The sequence below is a fragment of the Theropithecus gelada genome, chromosome 15, assembly GCF_003255815.1.
Source record: "Theropithecus gelada isolate Dixy chromosome 15, Tgel_1.0, whole genome shotgun sequence".
In the NCBI taxonomy this organism is placed as follows: domain Eukaryota; kingdom Metazoa; phylum Chordata; class Mammalia; order Primates; family Cercopithecidae; genus Theropithecus; species Theropithecus gelada.
Window position 1 is genome coordinate 14,725,402 of NC_037683.1, and position 15,515 is coordinate 14,740,916.

General features: G+C 42.4%; 1 protein-coding gene across 1 annotated transcript in view; it reads left to right on the top strand.

Moving 5' to 3' along the window:
- PSMB7 (proteasome subunit beta 7) overlaps positions 1-15,515 on the top strand; it is a 61,949-nt gene that overhangs the window by 15,210 nt on the left and 31,224 nt on the right. The window contains exon 6 of the mRNA XM_025360661.1: positions 15,386-15,444. Within this exon, the coding sequence (XP_025216446.1) occupies positions 15,386-15,444 (59 nt within the window). The remainder of the gene's footprint in view (positions 1-15,385; positions 15,445-15,515) is intronic.

A 15,515-nucleotide genomic window follows, 5' to 3' on the forward strand; every position in this document is an offset into this window, starting at 1 on the left:
TGGGGGCGGGGCAAGGGACCCATGCAGTGGGTGCAGCAGAAGCAGAGATGGAGAGGGTGGAAGAGGGATGGATGTTGCCTAGTGTGGAGTGGAGGCAAGGCTGGAAAGCAGGCCCTGGGGGTCCAGATGCTGCAGGCGCAGGTGGAGCTGTTTTGATTTTGTCCTGGAGGTTTCCTGCTGGAAAGCCAGGGAATGAGAGGATTAGGTTCGCTTGTTAGAAGGAGCAGCTGACAGCTGTGGGGAGCATTGGCATGAGAGGCCTGGGGCGGGGAGGGAGCTTGCATCCTGGCCAGAAATGTTGAGGATGAGGACTAATCCAGTGGTGGTGGCAGTAGGGATGGCCACTGTCATTACAGAGATCTCTCAGCAGCTCACCCTGGGCCACATTCTGGGTTTCTGTCATCATTCTCTCCTGGCCTTCCTCAGTGCCAGCTCCTCGCTGGCTCTTGGCTGCAGTCTTGCAGTCACTCCTTCATTTGGGGCCACCTCCCTTTTCAGTTGGGCTCTAGGCCGTTTTTCTCATCTCATTTCCTGTTCTTCCTTCCCTTGTGCCCTGGGCTTCTGTGGCAACAGCCCCCTCGTCCTCCTCTGAACAGAGCCCAACACCCATTGCTGCCTCCTTTCACAAGCGCATTTTCTGCCTGGAGTGTTCCTCCTCCTTACCCTGAGTGTAGCCCAGAAGCCATTCCCTCCTGGCTGCCCCTGGCAGAGTTAACAAGTCCCTCCCAGGAGTGAAGCAGGATCCCAGGACTCCTGCCTTGGCCCCACTTTGCTTCCCCTGGGCATTGTCTCTCCTGCTCCTGCACAATTCCAGACCTCTGAGAACAGCATCTGTGCCTTACTCTCAGGGTCTCACAGAGCCCTGTGCAACTCAGTGAATATTTGATGGTGAATTAATTTTCTGATTCTCCAGCTTGTTTGTGCTAAAGAATGTCTGAAACTTAGTGTCAGAAACCTTAGCTGCTATTCATTGTTTGTGAACTAGCAGTTTACAGTACCCCTGGAATGCAGTTGGTTTAGATTGTGTTCCATTTGTGTGGTCCCAGTTTAAAGTGTTGTAAATGTGACATGTCCTTTTACTTTTTTTTTTTTTTTTTTTGGTTAAAGCTTAGTATTATTTTAAATTTAAAGCATATTTATGGGAATGTCTCAGTGCCAGAGTACTGGGTGCTGGCACATTATTTTCAGTTAAAATTCAGTGTAAGGGATGCTACTATTGCTATTTTACTGACGAGAAACCTGCAACTTAGATTTAGCAACTTACCTAGTGTTAATCAGCCCCATAAGTGACCAAGCTGGGATTTGAACCCTTTTTTTCTATCTCCTGCAAGCCCCAGTACAACACAGCTGCTGTGATTTTATCATCCTACAGATGTGATTTCACTTAGCTATTAAGCCTTGCTTCTGAATACTAAAAATATACAAATTCCTGATACTTGTTTTTGTATTTTTGACTGTTCTCTGCATGGGTTCTCTGTCTTGCATGTTGAAAACAGTGTTTACTGAAACAGCCTTATTGCAGCAAAGGAAATTAAACTCTCTTTCTCTCTTTATGTATATATATCACCCCACAATTTTACGACCCAAAGACAACGTGATTTTCACTTTTTGTTTCTTTCCAATCCAAGTCCACTGTGAAGAGGAGCACTTTACAGAGAATGTAAGATCACAGTTTTGTATTGGCCTGGGCTTTGTCTCTGTGGCTGTCTTAGTTTCTTTCAGCCATTGTTCCATGGTCGTAGCTGTGCAGGGCTAGCTTTCTTCCTAATCTAAGTTTGATTTTTGTTGTGGTTTTGTCTCTTCTTTTTTCTTTCGCTTCCCGACCCTTCTTTCACCCCTCCCCTCCCCCACTTCGTTCCCCTTTCCTTTTGAGGGAGTGAGGAGCTGGGTATTGAGAGAACTGAGAATTGCCAAAATTTGGCGGAGTTTTTTTTTTTTTTGAGATGGAGACTCGCTCTGTTGCCCGGGCTGGAGTTTAATGGCTCGATTTCGGCTCACTGCAACCTCTACCTCCTGGGTTCAAGCAGTCCTGCCTCTGCCTCCCAAGTAGCTGGGATAATGGGCATGTGCCTGTAATTAGCCACACCCTGCTAATTTTTGTATTTTTAGTAGAGACAGGGTTTCACCATGTTGGCCAGGCTGGTCTCGAACTCCTGACCTCAAGTGATCCACCCGCCTCAGCCTCCCAGAGTGCTGGGATTATAGGCGTGAGCCACTGTGCCTGGCTGGATTTTGTTTTAATTCATGCTTATTATTTTGAGTGAGCTACAAACCAAACCTCACACTCCAGATAAAATAGAAGGTCCTCCTAAATGAAGTGCCTCCATGGAACATTAGCATTCACTGTGGAATCAAGGCTTTCTGTAATTGTAGCTTAAGTGAGAAAATGAATATTTCATCTGAATTCTCATGTTTTAGTTAGATTGTGAGTTTTTTTATTATGAAGAATAAAAGCAAAACTTTGTAATTAATCTTTTTTTTTTCTTTTTTTCTGAGCAATTTGACAGTAAGAGCTGGAAGCTATAAATTAACCGGAAGACAAGGGTGTCTAAATTTTGTCTACCCATGGGCCTGTATTGGCGACTAGCCAGGCGCCTGAAGGCTGCTCTTAATTTACACTGAATAGAAGACACCTGTCTTGTCTTGCTCATCTTTAACTTGCTGCCCAGCTCGATCTGCATTGAACGTGGGGTCCCGGAGCCTCCTGTCTGAGGACTGGCCTTCCTGAGAGTTTACTTGGGAGACTAATATATCAGACTGTTTGTGGTGTGGCCTCTGGACAGCTTCTGTCCTAAAACCTTTGTGAACATCACATTGACCGTAATGACAGCAGCGTTCATCCAGCTACAGCACCTACACCTGTTGTGGGATGCCTTACTGATATAGTCTTTGCACCATTGTGAGGTGGGTGCCATCATCCCTGTCTTAAAGATGAGGAAACTGAGGCTCAGAGAGGTTACTTGTACCACAAGTAAGGAAGTACGTGAGTGGGAATGGGAACCTCAGTCTCTGACTTTTTCCTGTTGGTACGTGGCGTGTGGTTTATTCTCTGAAAAGAGAAAGGATCCCTATTGTTTCATTTACTTCTTTTTTAAGAGAGTAATTTGGAAGAGACTACTGGTGATCGATTCATTTGATTGTTAAAAGCTAGGCAAGATTTTTTGACTTTATTAAGAAAGGGAAAGCATTTTAGTTATGTTTTTATAGACATAATGTGGGTTCTTTTAATTCTCAGATTAATTAGCTTATTCTTTGAACTTGCCAGCTTTCCTTTATTAGGCAAGCTGAAGTAGTGTCAGAAGAAGCTTGGGGACCATCTTTTGCTATTAGCTTGGCAGTGTTCCTTGTAGCAGCATTGGCAAGGTATATAAAATTTTTGTTTTTGCCTGCTTATCCACATAGAGAATTAACATGAATAAAATTTCAAGCATGACATTCCTGAAAATGAGGTCCTTGGACAATTTAGGAATGCTAACTTAAGGAATAAACATTGGTATGCACCATTAGGGAAGACTTGGGGTCACTGCCAGGGCCATCCAGGTAAAATTCTCCAGATAAACTGGTTATACAGTTTCCTAATTACTGGAATGCACCTACTAAGTCCCAGTTTACAGGGCCCCCAAGCAGTGAGGAAGATGTGGGACAGAGTAGTAAGCATGCTGGATGTCTCACCTTGTGGGCAGAAGAATCTTACAATTAAGTGAGAACTTAGGAACATGGATAGGGAGTTAAGATTTGCCATTGTTACGCTAAAGTACATCCTTTTCTGTATTTTTACACTAAAGTACAAGCTTTTCTGTATTTTTATACTCAAGTACAACCTTTGTATAGATCCTTTGATATCTCCACATGACTTGATTTTGAAAGTTATCCTGCACTGGATCAAATTAGTGCACTTTAAGATGGCAAATGTTTCTTCTGTATTCGTTTTCAATTCTTAAATTGGATGCAAATTTAGCAGCATGTTTACTTCATAAAAACCTCAGAGGGCACATATATGAACTTCACAGCCGTGTGTTGCTGGAAATTCTTCTGCCTGCTCTGGGGTCAGCCATGTGGTTGACTGTGTATAAGAGGCTTTAGAATCATGTGTCTCCATCGGAACTGGATTGCCTCGGTGCTTGGGTCTAGGAGACCCTATTCCAGCAGGAGCTTTGTCCACACAGCCAGTGACTGCCTGGAGCAGGCTTTTCTCTAAACTCCTGAATGAAGTAGCACTTAGGATTCTAGAAAAAGAGGTGGAAGCCCTTGCTTTGGTCCTAGCTCTGCTTGACCAGAGCCTAGTCACCTAACCTCTGCAACTTCATAACCCCTATTTCTAAAATGAAGCTACTTTTTTTGACTTGGGAAGGTCCCAGGGTTATTGGGATGCTGAAAGGTCGCGTTTTATGTGCACATGCTCTGTAAATCACTGCTTTTTATGTGGATATGTTGCTTTTGGCGATTTTTTGAGGCAGTGTGGCTGAGTGAAAACTGGTTTTTGAAGTCAAATAAGGTTCAGATATTTTTTAAAGATATTAATTAACTTAATTATTTGTTTTTATTTTTTAGGGGCAGGGTCTTGCTCTGTCTCCAGGCTGAAGTGCAATGGTGTGATTATAGCTCACTGTACCCTCAAACTCCTGAGCTCAGGTGGCCCTCCCACCTCAGCCTCCCAAGTAGTTGGGACTTTGGGCGCACCACCACTGAATTTTTTTTTTTTTTTTCTTTATTTTTTTTGGTAGAGACTGGGTCTCACTGTGTTTTTCAGGCTGGTCTGGAACTTCTGGTCTCAAGTGATCCTCCTGCCTTGGCCTCCCAGAGTGCTGGGATTATAGGCGTGAGCCACTGTCCTTAGCCTGGGTTCAGGTCTTAAGTCCAACATTCATTTAGCTGTTTGACTATGAACATTGATTTCTTCTGTAATGCTTACTTCATGTGTGAGCATGAAGTGAGATACCAAACGTAAGTCTTTTGTATGTAGCATGTTTTAGTGCCAATACATGTTTCTGTGTGTAGCTCTCTGTGTCAAGATTTCTCTGGCACTTCGTGCTTTAATATAAGATGCATTTTAGAAGATTTAAAATGTGCAGTGAATGGATTTTATATCTTAAAATTAGGTTGCAATGGAGTGCCAAGAATAAAACAACTGGGAACCAAAAGCCCGTGAAAGTTGAATGAATGCATCTTGTTTCCTGGTTGCTGCAAAGTTGGTACTAAGCCAATAGATGGTGCCATGATATCAGGAAATGAGAAAATATTTACTTCTAAAATTCATCATATTGTTACAGGGAATGTAATATAGTCAGCCCTTGCCAGTTCTTAATCTATTCTAATTAGATTGGATTTTGTTCTTGATTCTGTGTAAAAAAATATTAAACGCCTTTTATAGACAAAATGGTGAGATATTGAATTAATGTATGGGTGCTCTTCCTCCTTTTTTCCCTGCTCTGACATTTTACCACAAAGTCTCCTGATTTGAATTGTCCTTAGCCTACAACCAAGTAAAAGCCCTTGCCAGAGCACTTTTCAGAACAGTTAAAGGAAATGCTAACAGTTTAAAGTTCTTTGCTTTAAACCCCACTGAGAGAGAGTGAGGTTAACTAGCTCATCTTTATCTGCTCTTGTTTCAGAATTAGACCAGAGTGCCCCTGCTAAAGGAAAATGCCTTTATATGCTTATGACCTAGTGCTTGATGCCTTTTACTTCCTCATTGGTCAGACTACGTGGGAAGTCATCTTAGGCATCAGAAGGCTTTTCACTGTGTAGTTCATAGAACAAGGGATTTGCTATTAACCAGATCTGGGTTCATGTACCCGTGCTGCCATTTCTGGCTGCATGACTTTGGGTAGCCGCCTTCCTTTCTGTGAATTTTAGCTTCTTCCATCCATACAATGAAAATAATACCGTCTAGTCCATCAGTTAAAGTGGAATGCCCTGAAATTTGGGAAGTTACTTTGAAATATGGAGCCTTTAAGAGACTTGCCAGCTCCCTCTGCCCTACACTCCCGCGGCAGGAGGCAGTGTATGCCTTGCACTCAGCTTTGGTTTCCCGGTGGGGCCTCATGGTGCAGGGGACTGATTAAGATAGGCGCATTTTTGGGTAATTTTCATCCTCCATTTTGTCCTGTGAAAGGGTAGGTGACACCTGTGTTTTAGGGAAAAAATGTTCTCGCTCCATATCTTGTGACATTTCATTAAAATGCATTAATGAAATAAAACTTTTCACATTTTAGGCCCTGATGCCCTGATTGTTAGTCTTTTCTGAAGAATAAGTGTTTATAACCTGTCAGTTCAATGAGATGTTGCAGTTGCAATTATAAGAAAAATCCCTGTTCCTTTCAAGTGGTGTTTTAAATTATTAGGGTGAAATTTAACTCCTCTTTGACTACATTACATTTAGAAAAGGAACTCCATTTTTTGAGGAATTAGTTTTTGAGTGAAATTGTTGAATGCCTTACAAATATTTTTAGCATATTAAATGGAATACTTTTTTTTCAATTCACTGGGAATAAAAGGTAGACTTTGACATTAAGGTACATTTACTGACGAAAAGGAAGCATTCTTCCCCCTCATGAGGGGTTTAAATGTAATACTCAGTGCTTACTCAGGAGTGAAAACATCAAATTAAACTGTTTATGCTGACAAAGGACAAATCTGGATTTCAGCAAGCGATGCAAGATTGTCTGATTGCTTGGCTTGCCTCGCCAGGAGCTTTTGGCCAAGACTTATAATGAAATGCATGCATACAATTAAACCATTTAAAGCCGGCGTGTGTTCTACTGAGCAGTGAGAGGTGCTCCACTGCTCTCTAGTGGCTGGACGTGGTCCCCCGGTGCCCAGCTTGTTTTATATTCATCAATCAGCTCTGCACACATTGGCATTGTCGGCCTCCAGAGCAAGCACCAGTACCAGGAGACGAGGCCTTGGAGGCAGGAATGGAGTGAAAAATGATCCCAGTCTGTGGGTATGTGGAAAGCACCAAATTTTACCCAGAATGAGTGGCCAGTTGACTAACAATGAGCAAGTGTGAGTAAGCGTTCTGTCAGGGAGAGCTGACACTGATGGATTAGAAAGTTCTGTGTGTGACTCTGTTACCACCGCATACATCTTACACCTTGGCAGGCCACGGTGGCAAACAGGTCCTTGGCTGCTTAAAATGGACCGCTCTTTAGCAGAAGGAGCAGCTTTTTTTCCTGAGAAGATCTGGTTAAATTGATTTGGGGAAAAGTGGTAGAAATCCATTTCCTGCTGCCTCTCATGACTTCATGACTTTGAGAAAGAAATTCTGAAGACCTCTGTTTCCATGAAAGCTGCCAACCCTGGGACTCGCTGAGGGTGATTGTATAAAATAGCTGCCTGGAGGGCCAGGATCTTGTCGGAGAGGAATTTCATCAGCCAGCTTTTCTTGAGCTTTTAGCGTCCCCAGCATTTTGCTTTACACGCGCCATCTTATGCAACCCTCAGAGCCACCCTTTGAGGAAGGCGCCTCCTGTCTTGTGCCCCTTGTTCAGGGAAGGAACCTAGTTCGGTAGGGCTGCTGTGCCCCTTGGTTTCCGGTCGCAGCATTCACGTTGTGCTTAATGCAGTTGCTTGTGCCTTCTGGAGCAACTTTGGCAGCTTTGCAGAGCTCAGAGTGATGTGCACAGCGAGGGAGCACCAGGGCTGGGCCACCTCTTGTGCCTCTTGGTGTTCCCAGAGCCTGCCGCTGCTGTGTGGGCACCTGGGAATGGGTTGTTTGAAGAAAGAGTGGGAAGTTGCCCTTCTGAAGGGTGCATGAGCTTGATAACCCATGCTTCAGAACAGGACTTAGGTTTAAAGCTTGGCCCCGCTTCCCGTCGACTCTTGCCATGGGCAAACTATTTGGAACCAGTTGAGTCTCAATTTCCTTGTCTGTAAAAGGGGCAAATACTCCCAGTACTTGAGTTCAGGGTCCAGGACCTAAGACCCTCAATAAATATTTTCCCCTTCCCCAGTTTGAGAGTTAGTGAGCATCTGATTAGAAAAAGCAAAGTTCTACCTTTCAGGTCCTTCCTAGCTTTTGACTTAGAAGCAGCAGGTTTTAGGAAATTATTTCAGTCTTACTGTTTCTTTAGCATATCTAATAACATAGATTATAGAATTGCTAAGTTTGTTGAGTATTTTAGTGAACTCTGACATAGAAAAATAACACATTTTTAAATGTGTAGAACAAGTAAAAGCAATATCTAGATTGTAAAATTTCAGATTTCATCCTGAATTGGATTGTTCTCTCAGAAAAAGTTAGTTTCAAAGTGAATTACTAATCCTGCTAAGCTAAGATCGAAACACTTTCAGAGGTTTTAGAAAATGGAGACTAATTTCAGGTTTTTTTTTTTGAATGAGACTATTTTAAAAATAAATGCTGTTATAACAGATACTTGAGTGGCATTGCTCAACAGTGAATGGCATATGTTTAATCATTTAAAATATTTAACTAAATTCCAGTCTCATTTGAATTTCCAAGCGAAACAACACAAATTAACTATATCCAGATGTGTGTGGTAATCATTGAGCTGAAATCTAAAGAAAAAGCAAGTTTGAAAGCATGCTTTTTTGGGGTGGGGAGCTAAGAAAAGATAGCTCCATCTCCCAGGCTTACTTGCTAATCTTGATTTCAAGCATTTGGCTTTGCTATTTAAGAGGCAAACGTGGTGGAATGGAAAGAACATCGCACACTTTAAATTCAGAAAGATCTGGCTTCAGAATCCCAGATTTGCTTATCACTGGCTGTGTGATCTGGGCACGTTCCTTATCTCTGAGCTTTATTCTCCTTTTGTAAGTGGGACTGCTACTACTTGCCATGCCTGAAGAGCAAACAAAACTGATGTGACTCTGCTGTGAAAGTTCTTAAGTACTGTGTGCATCTGTTGTAGTTTGTTCAGTGCTGTGTTTGCCACAGAGTACACTTCTGGATAAGTGGGGTCTAGCCCCATGCTGAAATGCTCAGAGGACTTCATTATTAAGATGATTGTACCTCTAAGACAGTCCTAAGGAAGCCCTCTTAAGGACGGTGAGAAGGAGAGATTGGGGTATTTGTTTGTGATGATTGATTGCTGCTGTTCTTTGGGTCTGTTGACTCATGCATGGATTGACCTTTAGGCCCTTGTATACAAATTTAAGAAGTAAGCTGCCTGCTGCTGCTGTTATACAGAAAGACTATGACAGCTAGCAAAGTCTTGGTCTTTTGCTTGGTTTTTCCATCCCCTCACAATGTTAGATTTTCTCCAATTTTTTATACCTTAAAAAATTGCTATTAATGTATGCACTTTGAAGAAAAATTAAAAAATACAAGTAAACAAAAAGAAAATAAGCTTAATATTTTGATTTATGTGCTTCCAGGTTTGTATAATATATAGTGCATAAGTGTATCTGTTAAGTTTGCTTTGGAACATGTTTTCCCCCACTAAATATTATAGCATGGATAGCTTCCCATTGCCAAAAAAATGTATTTCTACTTTGTCATGTTTAATGTCTGTGTGTATAGTATTTTATTGTTGATTTTCCCTGGCTCCTGGTTGTTGAACCTTTACATTTACTTCCAGGTATTTTTTTTTTCCCCTTTAATCTAAACAGTGATCTTTTAAGATACGTGACTTGGGTACTTGTCCATGTGTTTCTTTAGAATAAGTTCCTAAGAGACTTGCTGGTTTGGCGGGTATGTGTAGCTCTGTGATTTCCAGTTGATGTTTCTGCATTGCCCATTAGAAGAGTTCTATCCATTTCTGCTTCTCCAAGTGTGTCAGAGTGCCCATTTGATCACACCTTTGTCAGCACTGTTATTCTTTTTAATCTTTGCTAATTTAAAAGGCAAAAAGTAGTTATTTTACTTCAATTCGTATTTCTTTGATTGCTAGTGAACTTGATCAGTGTTGCTTAATGTGTATTGGCCTCTGCCTTTTCTCTTTTGTAAACTACTGTCTTCTCCGTTGGAGTCTTGATGTATTTATCTGTGAGCTCTTTTTAGTTACTAATGTTGTGCATGTTGCATGTATTTTTCTGAGTTTCAGGGTTTTCATTTTACATTCTTAGAGGAGCTAGTAATTTTGTTTATAAGCCAGTGGGCCTGCTGTTATAAGATGTTTCATTTTAACAGACTGGCTGGAGGTGTCCTTGTGGAACTGGTGCTTGGGACCCCTTCTCCCGGGGCTCAGCAGATGCAGGCGACAAGAGGGTGGGACCCCTTCTCCCGGGGCCTAGCAGATGCAGGTGACCCAGAGTGTTGTCTCGAGGGTCTGTGGGTGAGTCTGGCCCTAACACAACTGGGAAACAGGCCGGGTGCTCTTTCCAGGACTCCACAGGGCATTGGTTGCAGAGGAGCTCTTTGAATGAGGACCTAGCTGGAGCAGCTGTGGAGTGCGTGCAGTGGATGGGGGAGGGCCCTGCAGGTGAAAGGGAAGGAGACATTTGTCCTTCCTGCCTCCCTGTCTCTCCACAGCCCAGCTCCTTGGTGGGTTGGGGTGGCGAGTGTTGAGCAGGGTATCTAGGTGGGCTCGGGGGAGGGCAGTTGATGCAGGAGGTCAGTCTGAGGGGACTAGATAGCCATCAGTCCCTTAGTCACCTCTTATAAGTGCTGGTCACTGAATTGCACCTTGTTTTTCTGTTTCAAAGAGCTTTGTTCTGGAAGCAATACTGGGTACTCAGTAACCGTGGGTGTGCTGAAAAGGCAGGCTTGGTGAAGGTTGCTAGGGAGCAGCTTCATGGAAACTACTGATGAGACTGGGAGTGTCAGTAGTGTTAATATAATGCAGAAATCCAGGAAGGGCCGTTCACTCCTGTGATATCACAGTGGTTTGGACTGGACTAGGACGTACAATAGGACTTGGTTTTGCGGTTTTAAAGCCCTTTTTCCTTTTAGAAAATTGAACTGGCTTTACACTTGAGTTTGTCTTATATTCAGCCTAGTATGGTAAACTAGGCAATAAATATTGCTTTACACCTTATCAAGGCATTTACTGCTATCCTCACGCCTTCAGGGGCAGCTCAGAGTTTTTTCCGGCTCCCTCATTTGGACAGTTGGCCTCACCTTTTTGTGCAGCTTACTTCAATAAGCGTCTCTCCTAATGCTGCCATGTGTCAGAGACTGTTGGGGATGAGGGCTGTGGATATGAAAGGATGGACAAGTTGCAGAGATGAGAGTGGTAAACCCTGTGGCTGGGGGGTGACCAAGGAAGGGTTCTAGGAAGAAGTGTTCTCTCAGCTGGAGTTTGAAGGGTGACTGGGAGTTCTGTGGACTCTCGGGACAAACGGACTGCCATGTGCAGTGTGAGATAGGCTTGAACTGGCATGGGCATTTAGGAAATCATGGGCAGTGTGGTGTTGGTGGAGTATCAGGGGTGTGTATGGGGGATGGGAGGGAGCAGAAGGAGGTAGAAACCTGGTCATGGAAGGTCTTGCATGTCCTCTCTCAACTGTATTGTGGTATATAGGACTTTCTGTATGAGAACGCGACATAGGGTCACAGCTGAGACAGGAATCCTGCCCCTGTGCTTGTTTCCTGTAGTCCTAGACAAGGAGCTTTCTCACGTTAGTGGGTTGCTGTGAGGATGATGAAATGACCTAAAATAGACTGCATGGCACCTGGCGGGTGCTCAGCAGAAGGCCCTTGTTCTTCTCTTTGGCTTCCTGCTCCTCCCAACTGGAGTAAGTTCTCTGAGGCCTCACTCTTGCATGTCCTCTCTGACATGCCTTTCCTTCTCTGGCATACTCGTGTGTACCGCAGAGACCCAGTCTTGGCCACACTGTGCCCTGGCTTTTCTGTGTATCTGTTCTTTAATGGGAAATCAGACAGTTCTGATGTCTAAGATGTCTCTGCTTTTGGAATAAAAACTCAGAGCAAATGATCCTTCAAAAGATTTTCACCTTGGTTTTGTTTATGAAGAGGGTGCCAGCTTAGGTAGTTGATGCTGAAATAACAATGTCTCAGGGCGTTGTTAGTGGTTTATGGGGAAAGAGGATATAATATTTTAACATTCTACAGGTCACATAGTGGCTGTAATAGAATGGCATTTGACTGGTGATTTATTGTATATGGTTTTGGATGTTGGACCAGTATCTAGGAAACTTGAATGAAGTTATCTTTAAAGAATACTGGTCTGAGTTTACCATCTTTTTTTTTTTTTTTAAATGGCCAACTTCTTGTTCCTTGTGTCTCCCACTGCATTGCCTTGAAATTATGTTCTCTTGTCACTTCAGGCAATTGCAGTTGTATTTTAAATTCTCACCCCAGTTTTCTAAATGGCAGACACACATTCAGAGGTACCTACTGTTGACAGGTTTTCTATCTCCAAACACTTCTGTGTGTTTCTGAAAAGGGGGCACCAAAGTCCTCCTTTCCTGAAAAGCTCGGAGCACGAGCTAATTTGCAAGTGATTTGGAAATTATTTTTAATGTTGAATTTCCCTTTCAAGTTTATTTTGGGGCCCACTTGTCTTTGATTTCATGGGAAGCAGAATCAGGTTGGGAAGCTCCTGCTTTTCAGAAAACTTCTCGAGAGTGTGTCTGTGTGCGCGTGCACGTGTGTGTGTGTATATATATATATTTTTGAGGTACAAAAAGGGGAAGTCAGAAATACAGTGTAGTAAAAGTCCCAAGTCCTATGTTTACTTGTCTTATACCTTTCAGCTCTAAAAAAACATGACAAAATTGCCTGTCTGATAATGTAGAGAGCCTCCCCACACTGGAGAGAGACCCTTTTGTTCCAAGAGTCTGTGGGTTTAGTGTGTGATTTCCACTTATAGAAATTTTGTTTGTAGTATTGTTTCTAGGCAGGAAAAAGGTTTTTTGTTTTGTTTTGTTTTGTTTTTGAGACAAAGTCTCACTCTGTCACCCAGGCTGGAGTGCAGTGGCGTGACCTGGGCTCACTGCAAGCTCCGCCTCCTGGGTTCACGCCATTCTCCTTCCTCAGCTTCCCACGTAGCTGGGACTACAGGCGCCGCCACCACGCCCGGCTAATTTTTTTGTATTTTTAGTAGAGATGGGGTTTCACTGTGCTAAGCAGGATGCTCTCCATCTCCTGACCTCGTGATCCGCCCGCCTCGGCCTCCCAAAGTGCTGGGATTACGGGTGTGAGCCACCGCGCCCAGCCAGGAAAAAGGTTTTAAAGAAATAATTATTTGGGGAGGGAAGTATTTTTCATTTCTTAAATTATTGAGTGAAGCTGAGCAGAAGGAAATATATGTGCCTAGGAAAAAGAATAGAGCCAAAAAAAAAAAAAAAAATTTACTGTGAAACTGCCAAAGAAAGGAATGGCCCCGGAGGAAAAAACAGCTAGTGATTTTTAAGGAAAAATGCCTTTAAGGTAAGCTTGTTTTTCTCTTTTAACAATTCATTACAGTTTTCCACAAGTTGTTAGCTCCTAGCTAAATACCTGCCTTCTCCCTGTCCTTTTTTAAATGTTTATTTCGGACCTCTGGTTGATTACCCTTGGGCTCTTCGTGGAGATACTCCTGGACTTCGTTGGAAGAGGCCAGCCTGCTCACAAATGCTCTGCAGGATTGGTTTATATCTAGAAGTGTTTTTTGCTGAGATTCTTCATTTGCAGTTGCCTCGTTCATTCATGGCAGCTGTCTTTCGCTTTCCACACAAAACCAGCTTGCTTTTACTAGTAAGTCTGAGACTAGCTCTCACCTGGGCCTGAAAACAGCAACTTAGGTTGCTTTTCCCCGTGACCCCTGAATCTCAGAGTAAACGTGTGACTCACAGAACGTTGGTGGAGTTTGACCCTGTTTCCACATCTTCAAGGACATGTTTACTTTGAAATTCAGAGGTTTGTTTTGCTGAATTTGCTCTTGCCTATGTGCTAGTTTTATCCGAGTGTACTAGTTTTATATCTGTTTAATTTCTGTCTCCTTTTCAGAGGGCTTTTAATGTCCCTTTAGATCACCATTTTAGTTTTTTTTTAAAAGGAGAAAAAATTGTGAGGGGGGAAAATGGGGTTGCCTTTTGCTCCCAAAGCCTAAATGAATAGTCATTGCTTGTAATGCTGGTCTACACTTGACGCTTCCTACTGCTTTAGATGTGATGTATCCGGTACTGTGAAGGTAATGATCCTCAACCGCAGCAATATTCCCTAACAGGAGTATCTGTCATATTCATCGGGATTACCATGTTCATTGATTTGTGTCTGTAAATCTGCTGTTTCTACCCTTTAAATTTGATCTATAATTGGACCTCCTTAAATGGTTCAGATAAGGTAGTCTGTATTTTCTCAACGCGGCGTTGCTGTCAGCTTCTCCTTTTTCATTATACATTCAGCAGACTTGATAAAATCAGCAGGACACCTCATTTGAAACTGTTTAATCGCTGCCTTTTTCTTTTGCTAAACCATTGAGGTGGTCAAGCGATGTACACAAATCATTTTAAATAGAAAATATGGTTTTCTCTGTGACCTAGCTAAATAGATAGTGTTATGCAAAACAAGTTAAAAAGTAATAAATGCCAAAAAAATCTTCTAATTGGAGTAAAAAATTGTGGGCAACTCTATCCTCTCTCCAAAAGTGGAGTATACTGAAATATTGCCAGGACCTGTAAAGACAAGATGATGATTTTCTAAGGATTCTCTGGTTTTTGAACAAAGCAAATTTAAATTTTCAAGGAGTGCTGAGCTGCCTTTTGCGTCCATTCAAAGGGAGCCCACACTTATTCGTAATGCCTTTACATCCTACTTTTGTAGGGATAAATTTGCTATCTGTTAATGTCTATGCAGCATAACCTTTCAGCCATTTGCTATTGTGATAATAAATTTTTGTTTCTTTGTCATTTTGTCTATTCAGCTGTTACTCTTCAAAGTACAAACTAAAAATAATAGCTCCAAATAAATGCCACATAATAAAGTGTTTTACAGTTGTGGCTGGAATAACCTGGTGGCTGCTGCTCGCAGTTCTATTACCATTGCTGGTGCGGTAGTTTCTTCCCTGCGTGTCAAGGTGACTCTACCAGGGCCAGCTCATTAAAACAATCTTTTCTTTCGAACTGGCTTGGTATTTAGCGCTATACCCAGCAGCCTGCCAAGGCACAATATGGAGCACTAGACTCACAACATAGAACATGGGAAATTATGTGGCAGTCACTGTTTGAAAAAAATCCAAATTCTCCATAACCTCATTTTCATGCTTCAGCATTTTATTGTGAATAATTTACAGTTATACCTGTCAGTGGTGGAAGTAGGACCAGTTGCAGATTTACCTTAGATAGTGGTAAGTGTGACTCCGGGCTTTTGAAGAGCACTGTTTTCACCTGGTTTATGTGGCCCTGTGGAATTAATATTTACACTGCACTTGAATGAGACACTGGGCATGTTTTGCTGTTTTTGTTGCCCCTAGGTAAACTTGAGATGGAGAAGCTGGTATATCATAAAATACACTAAAAGTGCACTTTTTTCTTACAGGTTCTGGCTCCTTGGCAGCAATGGCTGTATTTGAAGATAAGTTTAGGCCAGACATGGAGGTATGTAAGTCCCTGCAGTTTTATTCTCTTTCAGAGATTTTTCTGGTTTTGTCTTGAACATTTACAAATTG